Source organism: Heliangelus exortis, chromosome 3 (genome assembly GCF_036169615.1).
Source record: "Heliangelus exortis chromosome 3, bHelExo1.hap1, whole genome shotgun sequence".
Lineage (NCBI taxonomy): Eukaryota > Metazoa > Chordata > Aves > Apodiformes > Trochilidae > Heliangelus > Heliangelus exortis.
The window spans coordinates 53,562,210-53,586,727 of NC_092424.1; the positions used below are offsets into that span (position 1 = coordinate 53,562,210).

Here is a 24,518-nt window from a genome sequence, read left to right on the forward strand (position 1 = left end):
GCAGATTGTGGTGGTGTGCTATAATTTTTAAGGACAAAAAGAAAAGATTTACTGTTGTTTTTCCAACAGTTCTTCCTTCTAAAAGGTATTTTTTCTTCAAGAAAAAAGAAAACCAGTTTTTTGCTACTTAAGTAAAAATTCAGCCACTTAAATAATAAATTATATGTGTGATTAAATAATTATTAATAAAGACTACTGTGGATTTCTTCCTTTGTTGGGAGAGATTGTTGCTGACTTTATAGTTGCAGTAATTAATTGGGACCCTCGATCTAAATAGCTCTTTCGAATGGGTGTCTAATAATTATCTGCCCTCCTGATCATTTCAGTGTATTGTTGGAGAATCTTGCAGATCCCAGTGAAGTCTCTCAGGTCTTCTGCACAGCCACGCTGATAGCAGTAGTGCTGGAAGAGTAAAACAAACGAGAGAAGGAAAAATGCAGTACAAACAGAAGATGATGCTTCTATTATAAAATAAATCTACAGAGACCATGTCTAGAGAGAGATCTGCAGAATGAAAATGGATCACAGAAAGGCTGAGAAGAAAGGTTCCCACAAAGGCACTGTTGTTAGCAGGTACCCCCATCTGACAGGAGCTGTGGGTGCAGGGCAAAGAGCAGGGGTGAGGGTGCCTTCTCCTGCTCACCCAAGAAGGTGCCTGTAAAGAGGCAGGGTCTGACAGACAGCCGGAGTGCAGGTCTTTCCCTGTTGCTGTGTTTGAAAACCCTACTGTTCAAGGCCAGTCTTGGTTATACACCATGATGGAGATATACTTCTTGACTTGTATTTAAATACAATTGACCAAAGCCTGAAAATGGCTAATGCAATCCCTCCTTCAGCTCCAGCCCAAACCTTTCCTGTGAGCTGGTGCCGTCCGTCATGCAGCCCATGCTGCTCCACCACCTTGAGCAGGGAGGGGACAGGCTGTGTCTTAGGTAACTTCTGTGACTGTGCATTTGATTTGTTCATGAGAGAGGATTTCAAAGGGTACTGAATTGCCAGACAGTCCTGTGGTCTCTTGGTGTGCATTCATCTGCTGTTCCTAGGGATTTTTTTGCTGTTGCTGTTTTGTTTAGGTCTGAATTGCTCAGTATCATCTCTTTCCCCTTGAACTAGCCAGGCTGAAAGCACTTTTTTGTTAATATTACTGAGGTGTTTTACTGCAGCGGCAGCAGTGATTACACGGCTACTACATTTTGGCTAACAAATGCAATAAATGTGATGAAAATCCCCTTGTGTTTTACATTTCACTGCATAGCATGTTTATATAACATGTTAAACACTTCTGTCTGAAGAACAGCTTTCCACAAAGGTAAAATGTCTTTTCCATGGTGCTTTTGAGATTACTGTGGGAAATGGTAATTCCTGCTCACTTCTCTCTCCCCAAATACTGCGTTTGCCAGTGTTTTAAAATACACGTTTTCTTATTCTCCCTGCCCCCCTTTGAAGTACAGTATTTCAGTGTGTCTTTCAGTTTTATGAGGTGAGAGGCTGTTACCCGGAGGACACGGCTTTCCCAACGCCACAGGCTTGGCGGAGGGGCTGGGCGGGAGCAGCCAGGGCCCTGCCGGAGCGCGAGCTCTAATTTGGCTTTTTGTATTCCTGTCCTGTCTGTTTGTGGTATTTAATGCTCTAACATCTCTCTGGTTGGGTGAACCCATATGTCATTCAAATGGGAACCTGTGCCTTGTGATTGGCCTGACAGCCACTCAGCCGTGGAGCACAAGGATAAAATTATGAAAACTGTGTCTCTGCTCATTGGAGCAGTGGAATTTACAAGCATTTCTCCTCGTGCCTAAACACTATGTTGCTGCACCTTGGCTCGCATGGCAGATTTTTCTGGATTATAAGCCTTATCAGTAGTGTGGAAGCTCACTTGTGTCTCTTTTTTCCCTTCACCTCTTTTTTCTTTTCTTTCCTCTTCCTTGCTCTTCATGGGCAAAACCAAAAATCATCTGCCTGAGTGCTTTGATGGTTACAAAAATAAATATTTTGTTTATATATTTAGAGTAAAAGCAAAGGGTATATTTTTACAATAAGCCACATTTCTCTGCTGCTTCATTCTATTAATGTATTTAACAGTCAATTTGAGAATTGTTATTTATATGCAGATTCTGTTTACTTCAGCATTATTTATAAAACAATACTGTGTGATGGTAAAGCCACAGCTTGTGAAGTCATGTATTTGCTTCAAGTCTCCCTTTTTGTGGTGTGGTACCCATTAAAGATACATGATTCAAACACAAATGTTATTTGGCATAAGGGAATAAAACTCTTTTCTGCTCATGAAAAAAAACACATTAGTGTAAACTTGAAAAGCTCTTCATCAAAATCATAACTGTCAAACTGGTAGCACATTTTTGCCTTTTTGGCACGTTGTTGGAGTATGGTAGTAATCAGTTCATCTTAGGAAAGTTAGTGAAGTACACTTGCTAATATTTTATAGTGAAACCAAACTACAGTCTTAATGAATTAGTAACATATAGTTTTGCTGGACTAGCCTCTGCTTCTGTTTCTCTATATAATGTTTTGTGTACCTTATTATTGGTTGAGTTCAGAAACCCAAGACAAGTTTCTCAGTAATTAGAACTAACAAGGTTCTACTGCACTCTTGTATTATCAAAAAATTTACTGCACTTTCTGCATACAGTGAATTGAATTTACTGTTCAAGCCTAGAAAGAGTGGTTAATTTCTATTACAGTACATATACTAAAACACCAGAGAAAAAATTATTCCCTGGCTAATTGTTGCTTATTTCTCTGATAGTGAAGTGATAGTGCCTCTGTATGTAGTTTTTACCCTTTCTTATTAACTGAATAAACTTAGCAGTTGGAAAAATGTTCTCCAATTAATCACAGATTTCTTGTATCATAGTTTGTGTAGTAACTCTCCTGACTATCATCATCAGACAAAAAGGTTGTGGAGATCCTTTTAATCTGCCACGTTACAGAGCTTTTGGGAGCTTTCTGGTATCCTCTTTGGGATTGCTGGTAATAGCGTAACGGTGGGGTTATCTTTCATATTAATGACCTATGAAAATTTTAAACCTAAAATCTTTATTTTCTGTTTGCCAGTGAAATTATGTGCTGCTTTGTGAAATGTAGACAAATCCATATTCCTTGCCCCAAGGATATTGCAGTATAAATCCCTCAGCTCGTACATTCGTGTGTGCATCACTAGTTACGCTAGTGGCATTGGTTCTGTTAAGCTCAGTGGCACTACTTGTGTGATTAAATTTTAAAAATGCATAGCAGTTTGTAGAGTTGGAACCAGAATAACATGTAAGGAAAATAAATAAGAACGTGGGTGGGAAAGATGTATAGAAAAGGTTGAAGTCTTTGCTGAGTTTGTAGGGCTTCTTTGGAAGTGTATGCATTTCAACTGGGACTGACTTCATGGTTTTATTTATAATGTAAACCTTAATAAATTATAAGACCTATATAGCAAGTACTTTGAATTCATGTGTTTCATGAATCCAGCTGTAATGTTCTTTGTAGGTCTCTGCACTGTACTGCATTACACTTTGTGTCTGTCCTGTTCATGAGCTGAATTTCTTTCCTACTCCTTTTATATTACTGTACTTGGGAGAATTTTGACTTGCTAGTTGGAACAGAAGCTGAAAGGGAACAGAAGCTAAAAGGGATCTTCAGGAAAGCACAGTCAAGCAGACATAATAAATTTTGAGAGGCATAAAAACCTACCTCCCAATTGAGGGAGGTAAAGATTTACAATTCATCATAGAAATCCTTGGTTTTTTTGGAAGAACAAAAAAATCTTCCAACTTTATAAAGCTTTTCTTACTGAAAAGCAGTGGAAGAGCCACTCGCAATGTAACAAGTTGTTTTCTTTTTCACTTGAAGATGAAAGAAGATTATTTTCAGATCAGTTACAGGCAACAAAGTAGAAGAGGTAATGCTATTAAATATGTGCTTGTCTAGGGTTTTTTTTGTGATGCACAGAATGGTTAAGTTGGGTGCTAATTATTTGATTACATGTTGTTTCTTCTGGAGAGATGTTGAGACACACTGCACTGAATCAGCATGTGTTTCCTCAAGGGAGCAGGTCTTCCAAGGAAGAAGAATAAGCACCAGTGAAACAAAGTAGTGCTTAGTTAAAGATAGCATCTAGTGATGTATGCCTTGTATGCCTTATGATGTGAGGTTATAAAATGAGCTGTTTTTTAAGGGTCCTCAGTTGACACTTTCTTTAAAAAAATGCAAATAGTAAAATCCCCCCAAAACCACAACTAACCCAAAGTGTTAAAAAAAAGATTTTCTAAACAATCCCAAATCTTCAGGCTAAACAGAACATGTATCTTCAAGTCTGAAGACAGCTTCTTTTCTTAGGTTGATAATTTAATGACGTTCACCTCATATCAGAGCTGCTGAGAGAATTGGATTATAAAGATTCGTAGGTCACTTTTAACATAGATTATAATCTATTTTACCTTTCTAACACTTCTGTTACTTTGAAATGTTTCTTTTTGAAGAGCTGTTGTATTTTATCATAAGGCATTCCTGCTTTCACTGCGAAAGGGCATTTATTCTTTTCTTCTAGGGAAAATGAGATGACATCATCTTTTGCCATCTCTTTTAAATGTAGTAAAAGGGATAGGTTTTGCAAGCACACTGCTACAGTGTGAGGAGAGGAGGAAAGAAGGTGGACAGTGGAAGTGTTTTGTAGTGGGATCTTACCCGAAAGAGACTTCCTTTACTGAAATTGAGTATAGAAATTTCCTTCTCAATGAAAATGGCTGTTTTCACCTTCTTAATCCCTGAGTAGGACTTCTAATGCTATTCCCCTTCCTTGGTGATTCATTTTTATAAACCATTGAAGTTATTTTGTGGTATATTGTTTTGCATGTTGATCTTGGTTTTGGATCATAAATTTTTTGCAGCTTTCTTAGCTTACTGAATTTCTTAATACATGGTGATCTTGCTGAGTAAATAGAAGCCCATGCAATCATTTTTAATTTTATCAATTTTCTCTAAAAAATTTAAAGAGTCACGATAATTCTACACTGAGGGAATTTAGTTCGTTTTTACCTCTTGACATGAACGAAAAGCTGAGTAGACGGGTGAAAGACTAGACCAAAAATGCGCAGGTTATTTAAATTGCTTTAAATTGTTGTTTGCTTTTAATTGGTAGTGCTCCTTTCTTCTCCATTTCCTCTTCTCTGCTTGACCCTTGCCCCCCAATTTCTGTGCTGAATATTTAAACCAGTGGTCAGTTTGACTCTGTTGTTTAAAATATGCTGCAACTGAACTGCTAAATGGCACAGTAACATCAGAATAAAACAGATAATATTAGGTCTGAGAGGATGGAAGTGCGCATAGGTTATCAATAAATGCCCAAATCAAAGTGAGCTTACTCTATAGATGTATTTTTTCACAGTGAACTAACAGTGTTTTTGAGCTGCAGTCCCCTTCTCATCACAGAGTAATAATCCCAGTTCGTGCTGTTCATGTTTTCTCCTTTTCTTTCTTCTAACTCCCATAGCACAGCTTTTTCAATCCAGCATTCACTGCACATGTTCCAGTCATGAGGTTACAAAGCTGACATTGCAGTCTCAGCAGAGGTTATCTCTTTAAAGTTCCCTAAAATTCCCCTTTGGCACATCCAGTTTGGCAGCTGGGTTTCTGTAGGAAACTGATGGAGCCGCCCCCTCCCCTTCTGTCCTTTATAAAAATAGAAATCTATTAAACCTCTGGCCAGAAGGGCAGATGGGTAAGTACTCCTTCCAAAGCAGTCAGTGCTGCTTCCTAAGCTTTTCTCCCTAGTTTTATGCTCTCCAAAAGATGATTTTTTTTATACTTCAGAGCCAACAAAATAGTGAAAATATTTCCTTTTAAAATTAAATTGCAAATTGCCTGTTCTTCTTCTGAACATGTAAACTCTGTGCTCAGGAGACTATACACAGCTGCAATTCTGTATTGACCTGTTGTTTGAAATATTTTAAATAGTTGTGCAACTGCAAAATCAGAAGCTTAGTTTAATCATAGAAGCTCATGCCTGGACAGTGCTGTAGCTGGTAAAATATAACTGGTACTCTGAAAAAGAGTTGCCAAACCAAACGGTAGCCTTAATTATCTCACTACCAACAAAGAAAAGCGATTGCTGACCTAATAATATTCAAGAACTCATCTAAATGGTCATCACTCACTTGCATTTTACAAAGCGGCTTTGCTTTCATGCAAATGATGTCCCTGAAATGTATTTATTTGTTTCTGCTTTCTACAAGAAAGGAAAGGAGAGAGAATTGTGTCTTTCTGTCCCTCTCTCCTTGCATCACTGATATCCTCTTGGGTGTCATTCTGGGTGAGAGCTGGGTGACTGCTTTCCTGCTTGAAGTGGGTTAAATTTCATGGCAGAATTTAGGTGTCCGAGTTTGAGGACACCAGAAAACCCTGGAAGTCAGGGAGAAAGGCTCCTTTTGTTAGAAAGAAGAGGCTTTTTTCTGGAGATCTGGAATCTGTTACTTTTCATAAGGGGTGCATGTTTTTTGAATCTGGGAATTGTGGATTTGGATTAACAGGATGGGGAGAGCCCAAGAAAGCCAAAACCAGAGTCTGCAGTTCAGCAGCAGCCAGACACAACCAAACTGGTTGCAGCAGTGCCGCTTCTCTTATATGATTATAGAATCATAGAGTAATTTGGGTTGGAAGGGACTTCTAATGGTCAATCAAAGGTGATCGCTGGGTTTCTTTGACCATGTGGAGTTGTTTCTGTGCACTGAGCTGGCAGAAAGCTGTCAGTTAATTTTCTGCTGTTTTAGTGTAGTGGAGTGTCGGGGCTTAGAGGATCAGCCCAGTTACAGGGGACTGACAGGTTGCAGTCGGATTCGTGGAGTAGCAGACAGATTGGCTTGGAACTGTAGAACAACAGTCTTGGTGCTCTAGTCCCTGGAGCATTGTACAAAAGGTAACCAACCCCTGCTGCCTTTCCAGAAGCAGCAGTCGTACTTTTTGTGGCACTTACTATCAGGAGACCCCTTCTTTTCCCCTGGCCCCTCACTGGGCACTGGGCAGTTGTGAGGCAGGAGCCCACTCAGTGGATTAGGTGAAGAGTTCTGGAGTATTTCTGCATGAAGCATTTTCTGTAGAAGAGTTTTTAATAGCTCTCTTCTGAGAACAGGTGTGTTTCCATCACCTTTGGAAGAGCTTAGTGCTCTCTTGGCCCCTCTGGAGAACTGCGCCAGCACCTGCCATTTTGACTCACTCTTCTTGGCGCTTGGCATCCCTCTTTGAGAACTGTGACCCCTAGATAGGCTCTTATCTCTTTGTTGATGGTCAGCAGTGACTACATGCAGCTGACACCTGATGCTGAATCCTGTATGAGTTGCAGAGAGCATTGCTGTAAGCTACTGTGTCTGTTTTCTTGTTTTTATTGAGGAAAACCTTTGCTAACATGGTCTCACTATTGAACTGTCTTAGAGTCAGCCTGAAGCCCTTTTCTTTGTATGTTGCTTTTCAATAAGATGAGGTGTCTACTTTCTTGTCATGCTTACTGTTTTTCTCATTCCTCATTCCCCCCTCTTAATATAAGAACTATATATGGGTTTGTCATAGGAAACAGCAAAAATAATTTTGTCCTTACCTCCCTCTATGTTCACAGGAGTTTGTTGGAGGCAAAAAATCCCCCAAAATACCAATAACATACCGCCCCCCCCTCCCCCCCCCTCTAAATTGTTGTAATAAAATAAAAAATGCAAGAATCAGCAATTTTATCACCGGTCTGGGTGAAAAAGCATAATGCATCATGTGAGCACTTGTAATCCATTTCAGTGCAGAGTTAGGTGGGTTAACATAGATTTCCCTTCTCCACCACACGTGCAGAGAAATTTATTTCTGTAACAAAAACAATACTGACAAGTCATCTCCTGCGGCCCTTTTTGGGAAAGGCTGCTTCTTAGCAGTATTTTGTTCAAGAGAAGTGAGAGTGCAGAGGACTGAATATTCAAATAACGTGTGTGAGGATTGCCATTACCCTGGGAGTGAAATGAGGAAGCTGTAGGGTCCTCATTTGTGTGGTGCAGACATCCTTAATCACCTTTCTGAACAAGCTGGAATCTGGGTTGTTTGTCTGCTTAGCACTATTAAGACAAAGGCTGTTTGGGATACCTTTAGTACTTAAAAGTAAAACGCACTGTTCAGTTTCATGCTTGTCTGTTAGTTTTGGCAAAATGCAGTGCACTAAACAGGTCCCACTGTTCTTTATGGTCTGGGTGTCTTCAATAAAAAAAACTAACACAGTTGATTGGTTTCTTTGTTTTTAGCAAAAAGATTTGCCCGTAATGCAGCTGTTTTGTCAAAAGACACTCCTCTAGACTTCACAGTTTGGAAGTATTGAACATTCCTGATGGATCCTTTAAAGTGTTTTAAAGTGCGTAATTGGGGCACTTGAACATAAAACTACAATTATACACTTATGTGTTAATTTTGTGTACAGATAGATATTACTTCAGTCTGGTCATAAACGAGAAGGAAGCACTTTATTGTGAATGTAAGAATTTGTTTTGTAAATGCTTCAACAAAACGGGTGTACAGATAATAGCCCAAAACCACAAGTCTTGGAGGGGAAGGGGGGGGTTAAAACTTTCAAGAAAGGGAAAGGGCAACTGTGGATAAATTGGAGATGCTTGAATATTTTGAAAGAATAGTAAGTATTACAAAGATGGATAGAGCACAATATTTGAGGTAAGATTAGTTGCAATATTAAAAAAAAATATAGTAGGTTGGTTGAATGAATGAGCTTGATGGGGGCTATTTTCAGTTAATCAAAACAGGTAATTTTTGATAAGTGGTGTTACGACTATAAGGGGTTTTGTTTGTTTTTAAGTTCCATTTTGGGGATAATGTTACATGACTTGGGTTATCTGTATTCAAATACTTAGATTTAGCAGATGTTTCTAGGATTTACTTGTGTAACTGATATGAGGAATAATTTACAATAATAATCTTATTTTGAGTATAATAAAACAGTAATTGTGTAAGAAATTATGATGCCCTCTATGGTTTCAGCCATGAATTTATAAGATTGATGTCTTTTATGTTTCTGTCAGGGTTCTTTTGATGTTTTCCAGTGCTAAGTAATGGGTCAAATTAAATAATAGAAATGGAATAAATCAAATATCTAAACTCCGTGACAATGAGGAAGGGTTTGAAAGTTTTCTTTTAAATATACTTGCAGTGATATTTGAAGTCATAACTGTATTACAGTTGTAAGAGACAGCTTTCAGACCATTATGTAAGTACTCTTATTTAAGAGGATGACTTGGTTTTCATCTGTTCCCTTCAGATGAGGGGAAAGAAAAGCCAGCACAGAAAAGATTTACATCCTCCTCTTTTTTTTTTTTTTTTTTTTTTTTTTTTTTTTTTTTTTTTTTTTTTATTGCTATGGTGTTTGGTCAAACTGGTCTAAAGAAGGAGGAGTTTGGATAGGGGTTGCTTTGTATTTCTTATTTTTCTAATCAAGCATAAGTACTCTGGAGTGTTTGCCCATGCCTGTAGGAATGTTGTTGTTAAGGGACTGTACCACGGGAATGGGGTCTCAGGAAGTTAATGCTGTGCTGCAAGATAATAAATTTTGCTGGACTGGTAGAGGTGTAATCAAATTCTCTTATCCAGTTGATTCAGCCAGTTGTTCTGTTTGCCTCAGGATTCCTTGCTGTGGGGAATTTTCAGTGTCCAGATGAAGAGAGTGATTTTTGATCCTGATGTAGTAGAAGAAACTAGCAGAATTTGGACTGCAGTACAAATGGCTACATTTGTCACAGAAATTGCTGAACCTAAACAATAGCTGTGGGAGGTCATGCCTTTTTCTTTTGTGTGTTGACCTCCTGTGCTGTGGACACTATTTAGGGATTGAAATTCATAATGAGAACACAAAGAGCTGTAAATCTGTTTTCCCACTGCATTTGCATGGCAAATTTTTCATTATTTAGAAGTGTGGTATCTTTTAGAAGAGTGAAGGCTTGGAACTGGAGATGACTTGCTGTGTTTAACAACAACCCCCTGCTCTGCTGTTTCTGAGTTGGACCTAGGAGACAGAGCTGTGGGGGATAACTGGCAAGTGGTGAACTTGCCAAAGGTGTCTGGTCCAAAACTAGAGAGGTTCTTTGTTAAACAAACACCTGAAACTGGATGTTCCCCATGGCTCTTTAACTTTGTACTAAAACATTGAAGTATCTTTACAGCAGCTCCACATTATTAAATCACAGAATGGTTGAGGTCAATCACGGAAGAGTTGAGGTTGAAATGAACCTCTGTAGGTTATCTAGTCCAACTCCCCTGCTCAGGCAAGGCCACTTAGAGCTGGTTTCCCAGGACTGTGTCCAAGTAACTTTTGTGTCTCTCCAAGGATGGAGACTCCACAACCTCTCTGGGCAACTTGTGCCAGTGCCCAGTCACCCTCACAGTGAAAAAGTATTTTCTGATGCTCAGAGGAAACCTCATTATTACTGTTCTAGTGGGAGATGTCCCTGCCCATGGCAGGGGGGTTGGAACTAGATGATCTTAAAGGTCCCTTCCAGCCCTGAAAATTCTATGATTCTATATGTCCATTGCCTCTGTTCCTGTCATCTTCTTTGCATTCTCCCTTTGGGTATTTATATACATTGCTAAGACCCCCCCCTTAGCATTCTGTTCTTCAGGCTAAACAGTCTGAATGCTCTCGGCTGTTCTTACTATGTGAGGTTCACCAGCCACTTCATCATCCTTGTGGCCCTTGGTTGAACCCTCTCAGTATGTCCAAGTGTCTCTTGTACTGGGAAGCCCAGCGCTGGACACAGTTCTCCAGATGTGGCCTCACCAATGCTGAGCAGAAGCACCTACCTTGATAGGCAATACTTTGTCTAATGCAGCCCGGGATACCAGCAGCCCTCTCCGTGGGAAGGGCACATTGCTGACTGCTGTTCAACTTGGTGTCTTCCAGGAGCACCCCAAGGTCCTTATCTGCCAAGCTGCTTTTCAGCTGGGTGACCTAAGGTTGTTCCTCCCTAGGCACAGGGTAGGAATAAAGAACGGAGAAGAAAAGCAGTTGTTGGTGAGGGAGTGTGTGCACTTTGAAGGTCTGTGAAACCCAGTAGTCTAGTGGAAGTGAGCAAGGTTGGGTGAGAAAAGAGGAAGGCATGGCTTGCTGAAGAGTAGACAGCATTGTTCCTTGTGGAAGAGATTTTATGTTTAATAGAATCATGGAATGTCACGTTGAAAAGGACCTCAAGGATCATTGGGGCCAATCTTTCTATATTCTTCTCTTGCTATTTTTAAGAGGTACAGTGAAAGGCTGGGAATGATTTCAAATGATTTAGCTCTGAAAGCCATTGAACTTAGGAATGGTAAGGGCATCAAGTATTCCTCAAGACTGATCTCTTTGGAGGAGCATATGAATGAACTGAAAACCACCCTTCTCTCGTGAAACAGATAGGAAGAAAGAAGGAAAACTCCTGGATGTGCAACATGCTGGGGAAGTGATGGTAAACAGGGTGTATGTGTATTCTGCCTTTTCTCACTACTGCAATTAAAGAACAGTGTTTGCATTTCTTCCATCTATCAAGAATGTGTGCCAGAAGAAATGTAGAGTGAAAGCTGTTTTACAGGGGTATTTTTCAGTCTCCAGTAGTTAAGTGCTGGAAGTCTCTCTGTGTATAAATGCATAAAAATGGAAGATTACTCATGCAGTTAGATTACCTGCTATTCAGTCTCAACCCATATTTCTCATATGTGTTCCCTGCTTTAGAAGGTTTGAATAGCACTGTAAAACTCATCTGAAGAAAAATGTTTATCTATATTTTCTTTGAAATAGTGGTCAAAGCTGCTATCAGTTTTCTGGAGAATGAATGACAAATACAGGATTTGGGCACCAGACTGTTGTTTGGTCCATCCGTAGATGCACAAGAAGTGCCCTGTGATAAATTATTTGTTACATGATTAAAAATCAGGTTAAGTACAGGCTTTTGCATTTCATTCAATGGCTGGAATTTTGTAGGTGATGTTCATGCTGTTATTGCAGTGAGCAGTGAGGTTTTTTCTGCATGCTTTTTACTGAAGCACCAACCACTGGAGACACCATAGGGACCAGGTGAAGCTGGACTGTGGCAGTCAGTTCTGGTGTGCTTTTTCTTATGTTGGTTTGTAAAATGGAAGTCTGTTGCTTAAGAATATTGCATAATTCCTTTAATAGTTTTGATCGATCTAAATAAAAAAAAAAAAAAAAAAGGAAGGGAGGCAGGGTATAAGAAGAATAGATACCTTATCTGACTCATGATTTAAGTGTGTCTGTATGTAGGCACTATGATTTCTCTCTATTTTTAATACAATATACCAAAATAGCTCTTCTGAAAAAAACTATTGCACATTTTCAGTCTCCTCTATGGTTTTGGTCTGAGGGGATGGGTATACTGGATATGAAAATGTCTTACTAGGGATTATTTTATTTTCGTCCCTTAATTTGCAGAAAGGACCAAATTTTGCATTAGTTCAAACTGTAATTCACTGTACAAATCAACACTATCAGGGTTTTGTGCAGGAAAAATTTCTTCCTATTGTTTCTAGACTCAGCTGTTTACCTTTCCCTTGAAACTAATTTTAGCTCATCTAATACATGCAAATTTTTTATTTTTGTTTGTTTGCTGTTTTTAGGGGAAGGTGGGAGTGGGAGGTGGTTGTGATATTGGCATAGATTTAGCATTTACGGCAGAAGAAGTTTTCATCAATTTCTGACAAGGGAATCAAAGTGTTCTTTTTTGGAAGGAGAGATACTGCTTTTCCGTATAAATGATTGACTATTTTGTGGTAGTAGTCTTTATTTATTTGGCTCTCATCATGAAGAATAGCAAACTTATTCAAAATCTCGGTACATCAAAAATATGTCAATACATAAAACATAAGTACTATTCCATACTACAGTCTATGCAAAAAACTATGTTAATAAGATGTGAAGGTTGCACAGCTAAGAAGTCAGAAAACATAAATGATAAGATTCTAGCAGCCACATTAACTCAGCCACATTTCATACCCTCTATATTTTATGAAATGCCTTTGACAGCATAAATCTGAAAGAGAAGGTGCTATATATGTGCAGCACGGCTCAGTTAATGTTGCTTTTGGAACCCTAACATCTATATTTTTTGACTGGAGAGTTTTTTAATCATGTAACCTTAGTAGTTTTTTACATTCTATTTTTTTTCATATTTTCTCTTTTTTAAAAGAGAGGAAAATTGCCTGTACTAATAATGGGTTAGCTCATGGTGCTTTGACTTAAGCTACAGTAAAAAACAGTACATAGAGAGCACCTCACGACAGGCACAGATTTGATCCATATGCATTGCACTGACAACTGGTGTGTAACCATGCTGCCGTGCACTTTTTGAGGAAAAGAGAGCTACAGGCCTGTGTTGGGAGTCCTGTCCTTTCTGTCCTGCACGTTCACAGTAGTACAGGGTATGACTGCATTGCAGACTGCAGTGTAGTGTGAAGATACTTGAGCTGCCTTTTAAAATGAACTGGCTTGTGTACAAGCAGCAGACTGTTTACAAGATGTGGATCTCCCTCTGACCTAATTCACCCTTCTATAGAGCATGGCAAATTAACCTAGCACGCCTTTTGGTGTAGGCTCCTTGCAATATCTGAGCTAGTTTGCAGATCTGTGTACTGCACTGCAGTCTTCAACATAGACATGCATTTAATGACTCTGCAAAATCCGCTGCTTTGCAAGGTCTGAAATGGGGATTATTGTGCTGTGACACAGAAACATGGTTTTTATCCTTTTGCTTCCTTGCTCTGGATCAGAGGGTGAGCCAGCGTCAGGCCAGTGTTAATATTTCAAGGGAAATTAATAAGATTTTAAAGTTCATACTGCAATGTAAAGGCAGGCAGTCCAAGACAGTAACATAGGTGAACATTGTGACCAATGTATTGTCAAAAGGTCAAAGTTAAGTGATAAGAAGTAATAGAATTTATAGAATGTATGAATAAGCTGCCTTTATATCAGAGAATCTGATTTACCTCTTATTAATAGCCTCGACATTAACACCCAGCTTGTTACTTGGTTTCATCTTAGACTTTTTTTTTTTTTTTTTCTTTTCTTTTCTTTTTTTTTTTTTTTTTTGGTCATTCAGTGTGAAGGACTTGCAGCCTGCATTAGGTTTGTGTGTGCATAGGCGTGCTGGAGTTGGGACAGGAGAGCAGGCTGCACTAACTGTGGCAGAGTGCTACCCTGAATTTGTGCCAGAGGATTTCCCTGTTCATATTACTTTTTTCCTCTTTCTGCAATTCAGCTAAATTTATAGATGAAGACCTGAGTTTACAAAACGTAGAAGCTTCTAGATATAAACCAAATTTTTTAAAGTACATGAAGGCCAGAGGGTTAGTTTTCCCTTACAACCTTCTATTCAAAATGTGTGGTAGTGCATGTGTTTTGGCAGAGGTCTGGCTTTGGAAATCTAAGACTGAAGTAGTAAATGTTTCAGAAAATCACAAGAGTATTATTTGAAAGTTTAATGGGAACTATGTGACAGCTTTCTTTATAGTTATTACAGAAGTGACCACTGTAACAATAAAAGTATTAGAAGTAAATTTGGCTATAATATTTTGTTGACTAAAGGAATGTGCTGGTTTACTCCTGTTGTGAAATATGAGGAGGGGTTGGTTTGTTTTTCTTGGAATCCCACTCAGTATACAGGTAGTATTCTAATTTCTATGTAATTACAGTATTACAGTTGGTAGGAAAATGGAATGTTACTGATGATTACATTTCTTGCAGATGATACTTGTTCCACCATGTTCAGGTCTGTTTCACTGTTCCTTAGCAAAATAAGCTGTGGAATCAAGTAGTGTCAGCCTTTCCCTTGACTGCCTCCCCTACCTCCAGAGTCCACTTTTTCTTCTCCCTCTAAGTAGGGCTTAATGCTCATCAGGCCAGACACACCCTTTTCCCCTCATAGTTTTTTATCATGACACTGTGGTTAAAGAGGTCTGAACTGTGCTGTTGCCTGCTACTGACATTATCCAGCATCTACCTTGCTATCTGGGAACCAAATAGATTTGGAGGGAGGAAAAGTGACCTGTGTTGCCTGCACTCTTTCCATGTAGTGCGCATGTCCTGCTGACTGGCATGTTCAAAGTGACTTGGCAGAGCTTTTTGTGATAAGGGTACATGTAAACTTTCTTCTGTTGCTGACCAGATGTAGCCATTAGGATGGGTTAAAAATGCCGTAGCTGCATATTGCTGGCGTTATTGGTGTATCTATGCTAACACACTAATTCTGTTACATTTTAATTTTTAAAATAATTATAATGACTGTAAATGCTGTCTAATGATCCTTCTACATTAGTTATGGATTATGCATGCAAAAATTGCTTAAAACTTTCATTACTATCAAGGTATTACCTGGACAAAGAATGTCTGCCACAAGACCCCTTGTTCAAGCAAGAATTAAAGATGATGGGCTAAGTTATAGGTTTAATTGGATTTCTCCTTCCTCTTCAGTCTGGCTGCCAGTTTTTTTTCCTCTTTTATTCTCATCCTTCCCTTGTTAACATTCAGAGTGGCTTAATCACTGATGGTCAGTCATTCTTCTCCCAAAATAATGCTATTTGTACTGTGCAGTCAGATAGGAGGTGAAGTAATTATTAGTTTCTGTCTTTGCCTAGAAATAGATTCAAATTTCTGTCTACTCTCTCTTGAACTTTCTCAAGAATGTGTGCGTTACCACAGGCATGCTGAAGTTTCTCAAGTTCTCATCTTCTGTGTTGTGTGGCCAGAAAGAATGTGGGTGTAAAGGAGAAAGAGAGAGAGGGTTTACCTTATGAAGACAGAGGATGCTTGGGTCATTCATTCCAAGCGTTGTAAGTAATTGGCTTCAGATTTGTTTTGTTCTGGGGAGATTTTAATTAAGCTTTTTTATATGCTGTTTAATAAACATTTGTCCATGAGCAGTATCTTGTAATCCCCATCAGTGAAGGAGGAGGATTAATTTGCATGTTGTTGTTTGTTATTTATTTAAGTAGCCATAGAAATTATACTGAGTGTTCAGCTAAGGCAGCAGTGATGGGTCTCTGCACGGGAGTATGGCATTTAAAAGTATGTGTAGCATCAGGATTATTGGTGCCTTGTTTTTTGTTTTTGTTTAACAGTTTGGGTTGGGAGAATATGGAGGAAGATTGCAACACAAGGAACTGATACATAAGGTCAGAGGAGGAGCCCACTACCGTTTTTTTACACTGCTAGGAAAAATGTTGAAGAAATTGGAGCAGTCTCCCAGCTTCTGGCAATCAAAGTGTTATGGCCTCTTCAGGGTGCTTGTTTTTGTTGTGTTGTACCTTGCCAACCAAATTTTCATTGCTTTCTGGAAGAACACAAATATGTATTGCAAAGAGGTATTTAGAGCATAGGCATGGCTATATCAGGTCAGACGATGGGTTCATGCAGCCCTGAATCCTGCCTCCAGTGAAGGCTTTAACTGGATGCCTAGAGAAGAGTCACAACAAAGCAAGCATGTGATACTTCCCCCAATACTCTTCAAGCCTTCAGCTATTTCCAGTTCAGGGACTTCCTAAGCCAGATGGGGCTCTATATATTTGGTAACCCTCAGAGGATCTATCTTTTGTGAACTAGTCCAGTCTTTGCTTGAGCCCATATAAGCTTTCAGCTTTGAAAACGTAATTCAAACATCTTCCACCTTTGTGACTACAGAACCCATCTGTCTCTTGTTTTGAAGTTTGCTTCCCAGCTTCTACCATGTACTGCCTCCTAATTGTTATGTCAGATTTGTAGCTTTCTATCTGTTCTGTATCTTTGATCACTGTTGTGTTGCTATCAGCCTTGGTGTTTAACTCTTCCCAGGAAGTCCAAGAAGTCTCCACAGAGAAATTTTCCTTGGCAGAAACTGTGTTGATGTTTCCTAATTCTGATCTTCTTCTTACCTGTCCCGATTTATCCAGAATTGTCATCAGTCCTTTATTCTCAAATATCTGCAATTTTTTTGTTTGTTTTGGTTTATATGTTTATGTGGTTTTTGTTTTTTTTTTTAAGCCATACTCCAGTTCTCACCCCCCCCATGGCAGCTCCAGGTTAGAGGTTGTGTACTGTCACCAGTCATTCAGCTATTCCGTTCTTGAATTTGTTTAGACCACTGATCTTGGAGCATTTCTTACTGTTTGTCAGTTTCTTCCATGAACAGTCCTGTAAGATTCAGACACATTCATAGAGACCCTCACAAAGGAGGACTACAGCATGGAAACCTCCTAAGATTTTTCCAGAGTGCACACTATTGCAAAAAATGTAAAATATTGTTAGTCTTCTCAGTGATGGCCTGTTCTTTCTGAATCTCCTTTTATACCTTGATCATCACTTGGCACTACAAACTTCTTGGCAGACCTTCTCTGTTTGAAGAAGTGATTCATTACTTATTTGAGTCCCTTTTCTAGCTGCTCCTCCAGTTCTTTCTGGCCTGCTTTAGTACATTTGAGGAGCCAGAGTTTACAGTTTTTCTGTTTTCCTCATTTGGACTTGTTGGCTTATTGAAGGATGCCTTTTTACTTCTAGAAACCTGCAATGAGCCATGCCAATGTCTCTTCACTCTTTTCAAGTCTTTCTTAATAGGTGGTGAATATTGGTTCTGTGCTTTCCATGTGGTTGTTGCTAAGCAGCTTTGATGCTGCCTGTCAGATTCTCTTCCTTGCAGTTGTCTCCTTAGAGCTTCTTTTAAGAAGCTTTCTCCTTTTTATGTAGTTACAACTTCTCGAATTTAAGTGCAACATTAGTGGAGTCCTTGGTTTTCATTGTTCCTGTACAGATGCTCAGTAGAATTGTGCATGGTCACTGCTGTGGTTCTGCCAGCTGTAGGATGCAGAAGTTGATGATACCTGCTGCTCCGGACTAAGCCAAAGGCAGTGGCTCCTCATGCAGGTTCCCTAACAAGCAGCCCCATGGAATAATCTTTGGCAGTTTTCTGATAGTCTGGTCTCTGCTTTGTAGTCCACTTGCTGAGTCTACATGGGAGGAGTTGAAATTTCCCTCTAAACAGTCTTAGAGTGCCTTTGCTGATGTCCCTCTGTGTGCTGCTGTCAGCCTTGCCATAGTCCACCCATGCCAAGTGGTCTCAGCCCTTACTCTTCCTGATGCAACCACGCTGCAGCCTTTCGCTGCTTGGTGAGGTGGAGTTTTGTTTTGGTTTGTTTCTAAATTCAACATAGAGTATAATGTTACTTTGTCATCAGCTGTCTTCTTTGTATCCTAGGATGATGCAAAATAGCTACCTACTAATTGTTTCCCTTCTACCAGCTTTCCGATATGACAGTAGCTAGTGCCTTTGTTTGATGTTTCAGTGATCCAGTTTTTTTTTCTACTCTCCTCTTTGTGTACCTGGCTATGTATTGATGGACTTTCTTCATGCCACCCTGTTTACTCTGCAGTCATCTCTGTGTTTGTTTTCTTTCAGTGATTCTTCTTGGCATCTTCACGTGATAACCTTGAATTTCTGTGCCCTCATTTGTCATAGCAATGACATGCTTTTGAACCGTGTGTTCTAAACCCTTCTCTTCAGTTTAAACTTTTACTCTCTTGATCCTTATATGTTCAGGTGAGCTGCAGCCTTCCTGTACAAGTACTGTTATTCTAGAAATGCTCCAGTTCCTGATGAATCTCTTGTTTCTTCACCACGCTATCAATCCGGCATTCAAATTCCTCTGATTTTTTTTTTTTTCTTCTTTGTCTTCTTTCAGGAAGCCCATATTTTGCTGTTGGGATATCTTTTTTTTTCTTTTTTTTTTTTTCTTAAGGTTGCTGGAACCCAGATGGACCACAACATAGGTTTCTTCTCAGCATTTCCTAGGAACTGGTCCAGCCTCTGTGACCTTTGAACCTAAGGGGCAAATCACCATGTGGTCTTCTGTCAGATCCCAGACTCCCAACTCTCTGTTTGCCTGATGATACTCCAATATACCCTTTTAAGTTATCCTTATAAGTGCCTTATCTATGCATCAGCAGGGAGGAGGTATTTGTCAGAAAGGGTTACTTGGTCACAGGAACATCTAACTGCCTGTGAAATAATTGTTAAAGAAATGGAAGGGCAAGCAAAGAGAACATGTGCAGAGGTGAGGTTATAGTGCTGATGTTAGGAATTAGCAAGACGCAGGACTGTTAACTTTAGGCAGAAGTAACAGGAGCAGATTGAGTTGTGATAGTAAAAACAATTTGTACATGTGTTTAAATGTTTACTTTAAATTTTATTATCACCTAGTAAGCATTACTGCATTGTTGAACAAATGTACTAAGTTACCTCTAGGTAGAACAAGGATGTGTTTACATGTTTAGTAAACAGATTTATTGGTGGATCAGAGACGCAGTAAGAACAGTTCAGAAATAAAAGCATTTCAGATGTGCTTGATTATCCAAGACATTTTCCTCGGGTAAGCATGTGTAGGACCATATGAAACTAAATACTGGTGTTTGGTGAAAAAACGGGACAGTACAGACATAGTATCAGTAGCTTGTTGAAAGCTTTCAGATATCTCAAAAAATGAGGCTTACAGACTGAACCGATGCAGAAAATTCCTCTGATATGATAACTGACTTGCTTTAACTTAAATTCTTGTATGTGTGTGTTCTCAGTGTGGGATACATGTGCTGATTTGTCTCTTAATAGGATCTCTAACAGGATATTTTGTGTTTCACTGGTGGGTTTTTGTTGTTGTTTGTTTGTTTGTTTGTTTTTTTAAGACTTGCCTTAGTAGACAGGAGGAGACTGAGAGAGAATGAACTCAACAAAAATAAACCTGCGAAAACCCTGAGGGTTTTTTCCTTGTATATTTTAAACACACATCTATACACAAAAGCTAAAAACCTGAGGAGGCAAAACATTTCACACAAGTTAGTACTTCATTGCTTTAAAAATGGCATTCCTTTTTCATTACCTATTTGAGAGTTCTGGGTTTTTTTGGGTTTTGGGTTTTTTTTTCCCACTTGTACTTTTGGGTCAGCACATCAAGAAGAGTGCTGTGTTGATTTGCCTCAGTAGTGCAGCTATGGAGAGCAAACATTTAAAATAATGGCTTATGTATTAGAAGGCTTGGCATTTTGGTCTCATGATGTTTTAGAAGTGTAGCATTCTCCTTAGAAGCTCTTCCTGAAAAGAGTAACTACACAGAGCACTTGGGTGTACTCCTACTGCTTGGGCAAGAGGATCTAAGGGCGTGCCTGAACTGCGGAGTATAAGAGTAGGACTTCTGCATCAAGTGCAGAGCTGAGGCTATCACGTCCGCTCAGGTTGCCACATCAATGTGATATATCTTGATTTCATGCCCTCTTGTGCCTTGGCTAATTTTTGCTTTGCTTGTCTCTTCCAACAGATCCCGCCTCAGTATGGTCAGCAAGGTGTGAGTGGCTACTGCCAGCAGGGCCAGCAGCCGTACTACAACCAGCAGCCACAGCCTCAGCATCTGCCACCCCAGGCCCAGTACTTGTCACAGGCCCAGCAGAGGTACCAGGCTCAGCAGGTAAGCACCCTCCTCCGCTGCTGACCATTGGACTGGAGCTGCAAGTGTAAAAATTGTCTGTGTGAAATGAACAAAACTCACCCAACTCTTTTTGGAGAGAACGGCGTTAAAAACAAAACCAATTAAGCACAGAATCAGACAATATCCTTCTGAAAAGTCTTTGGGAATACACACACACAATTGCTTTTGCACACACTTTCAGGCCTTATTCTGTGTCAGCTTTTTAGAATAAAGCTAACGTATATATTCCCCAGCAAATATTGTCTGCTTTTAAAAAGAAGTAGCCATTTCTTGACCACATGTCAGGGGAAGCCGTAAGTTTTCTTCAGGTATTTTGGTTTGGTTTGGTTTTTCCCCTCACAAGAGGTTGTTGAGAGCTCCTGCATCTAACGTGGTCACTACAGTTTTGTTTTTCATGTTGCTTCATTTGAGGATAGATAAATTCAAGCCATTTTGGAACTGTTTTGTCAAGGGATCTTCTTAGAAGATATTTTTAATTGATATTACATCTGCTAGTGTGAATGTTGTCAGTTTGCACATCCAGTTAGTGAAACTGCATAATTCAGTATCCATTGCTGTTCTTGAATTGGGCTTTACACGTTAGCCATTAACATTAACTTAAAGTAAATCTGTTTTTAACTAAGATCAGAAGTGACAGTGTGTGGGTCTGCTTCCTGGGCCTGGAGAAACACCCAGAGTTTAGACCTTGAACAAAATGGAAGTCCAGAGCTCATGCAGCTGAGTGTGTAGGCTCAGTTCTGTCTGCAGCCTCAGCTATGTTAATCGCAGAGAGGTGATCTGGAAATGGAAGGATGAAGCTAAAGCATACTCACCATCCTGGGAAATCTAACAAAACTGAGTTGCTTAAGACTGGGTATTAGTGGAAGCATCAGCACTTGCTGCAGGTCACTGGGGAATTTTGTCAGGCATGGTTGATTAACATTTTGGAATAATGCTGGTGCAATGTAGAAATCTTAGTTTGAAATAAAATAGTGTGTAAAATAAACTAACAAAAGATGCTGTAAGTAGCAATGATACAGGAGGCTCCTCTCCTTTGATTTTAAAATAAAGATATGATAATTTCACTGTGTAATTACATGTTAATTTTTCTTCATCTACATTTTAAAATTCCATCGAGAATTAACTTTTTTCATTAAAATGCTAGATGGTTTATGAAATAGAATTCTTAATTGTATCCATGATATTCTTGTAAATGTCACCACTTTCCATCTTTTGCATTATATGTAACTGCAACTTTAAAGATTGAAATTGTGTCTTTAATTTTCTTCCTTTTTACTTTGGCATTAAATGCTTGATTTCTCTGTGACTTGAAAATACTGTTCATAAGCATTTTGGTAGAGTCTTGGCAGATAAAGACCTAGTAAAAGAGCTTCTAAGACAGAAGGAACAGCATCTCCGATGTCTCCATATCACAGTTTGTGAAACTGAAATGGGTTTTTTGTTGCCTCTGACACCTCATCGTATTTTAGATATTGTCAATTAAATGGATTGACTATTTTACTCTTATAAATATACAAAACATACAAACTATACAGGTCTTATGAAATAACAAGGTCCTGATTTATCTTTTGGTATGTGATACCGAGACATCATTTGCAGAAAAGTGAAGGATTGTGCAATGAGGTGAGGAATAATGTAGAAGAGGGAAAAGGCAAAATGAGAGTAAAGCCTTCCATATCTCATGATCTTCAGAGAGCTGGGTTGAAGAGAAAGGCAAGGACAGATTCACATGTAGAAGAAATCAGCCTCAGTGTAGCCAAATTTCTTTGAGGATTTGGGGGCACAGTGATGGACTGTGTAAATCCAGGTTCCATGGCTGATACAGGCATCTCAGCGTGAATGGACATTTTGCCTAATTCTGCAAATTCAGATGACACATTGTGTCCTCACCAGCACACCCTTGCAGTTGGTAATCCTTAATGTGAGAATCACACCTGAAATTCTTTGTGGTTTGTGGATGGCTGATTCATTGTCTTTTTCTTCAGTAGTGATCAGCCTCTTAGGTTTTGAACTCTGATCTCCAGTTTTAAATTGTACAGGCTTTTCCAGGAGCATTTCTGTGTAGATGGAACCATTTCATGTAAATAATTAGTCCTTAACACCTTGGTGCTTGTTCCGTTTTCCCATCTCCATATTGGTTCCATGGCTGCTCTTCCCCCTGTCTCAGGAAGGGTCAGTTAGAAAACTGAGGCAGTTTCAGTCATGCAGTCTGTCATTCTTTGTCTGTCATCCTTGTTTTTACTCTTTCTTGTCAGTTTGCACCTGTATTTCCTCTGTGATTTCTGCATTCTTCATTAACAGTTTCCTTGTCTTTTCATACTGATTTTGTTGCTTTTTGCACTCATAGTTGATGTGAAGCCCTAGTTTGAATCGTCACAGCTCTGAGGAACATATAAACTCAATTGTTTCAGGATGATGGCCTCAAAAGGAGAAGCTGGCCTCTGGAGATGTTTTTTTGACTCATGTTGACTAGCCAGAATTATGGAAAAACTGTATATGCAGTGTTTTTCCTGGAGAGAGTGGTTGGACCATAATGCAAGAGAAGATCACTCTAATAATATTGAAGCATTTTGTGGTAGCCCCAGCAGTGGATCAGGACATTACTATTGTGGTCATTCTCCAAGTACGTAACAAAAGGGTGATATTTGTCCTGAAGAGTCTTTGTACTATTCTGTGCCTGATGGACTGGAAGCTGATCATCCTTGTAGCAAGGGAGCAGCTCTGAGGTGAAGAAGTTTCGTGTTCTGTTTTAAGAACACGAATCTCCATGATTGACACCTTAGTGATGCCAGTGTGATTGAACTGGTTTTACTTCAGGACAGAGGAGATGCCAGTCTGGAGAAAAGGGGCCTCTCAATCTTTTCCCTATTGTATTTTCTTGATGTTCCATGTAGATTTATGTCAATCTACTGGTTTTGGCTATTATCAAGCTGAAAGTAGTGTTTATTCTGGATGGATCACAGACTGTGTCTTGCCACTCATTTCCTTTTATTTACAAGCCTGTAGTGTGATGTACTGGTTATTCTATTACAAGGAGAAAACTGGTAGAAAATGTCATACAGACGATGTTTTATTTTTGCTTTTAGATATAATGTGAGCGAGCTTCTGCAGCCAGGTATAATTTTTAGTGTTGTGCCTTGAAACTGGGTTCTTGTCTTCATTTCTCACATACTGTGCAAGTGTAAGGCCATTGCTCCTTTTCCTTGGCTCACTTGAATTCATTATGTGATCTTGTCTGTAAAAGTAAACAGGTAAAATAATTTCTGGGACTATTCCAGTGGCTTGCAACTTTCTGTTCTTCTAATAAACTTAGATAGGAAGGAGGAGAGTGGGATTTATTTGAATGTTTTGAAGTGTAAGTTTTTCAGTTCTTTGTTAAATTGATTGCACGGTGGGCAGAAAAGGAATTTTGTAAGAGGTGATTTGATAATACTACTGGCCTAGTTCACTATAGAGCCATATTGTTAAACCAGAACCAGTCATCCCCTCTTCCTATCAGAAGCCTGCTGTGTAAAAAACATTAAAGGAAGAGCTTTGTTTTAAGTGAATTCATTGCAGTAGCAGATTCATTGATCATTAGATATTGCCAGTAGATACAGATATTGCCTTGGTTGTGGTTTTTTTAAACTCCTTTTTACCTTTACTGCTCTTTAAAAGAAAAGGGAAGGATGTGCTGCACTACTACTACAGTGTTGCCCTTAGCAGGGTTTTTCATCTTGAAATGGCATATAAGTGAATACATGCTTCAGTTGTTTTTGCAGTTCTAAGTCTTTTGCCATAAGTAGAAGTGATATTTTGCTCAATAATGTCATGTAATTGCAAACTTGAACTGTCATCATTAAACATTATTTTGTTAAGATAGTGTGGTGTATATTTTGGGTTATTATGCTTTCCAACTGGCTTTTAAACAGCCTTGTTTGTATATTTTCTTGTCTTATGTATCATGTGTTCATATGTACTGAGAGAGGATCGTGCCTTTGAGGTTTAATGTACTATTTTGTGAG

At 39.1% G+C, this 24,518-nt stretch overlaps 1 protein-coding gene across 7 annotated transcripts in view; it reads left to right on the plus strand.

Moving 5' to 3' along the window:
• Positions 1–24,518, plus strand: part of ARID1B (AT-rich interaction domain 1B) — a 329,115-nt gene that overhangs the window by 61,669 nt on the left and 242,928 nt on the right. For all 7 annotated transcript variants that reach the window (XM_071740628.1, XM_071740632.1, XM_071740629.1 and 4 more), the window contains exon 3: positions 20,347–20,493. In XM_071740628.1, the coding sequence (XP_071596729.1) occupies positions 20,347–20,493 (147 nt within the window). The remainder of the gene's footprint in view (positions 1–20,346; positions 20,494–24,518) is intronic.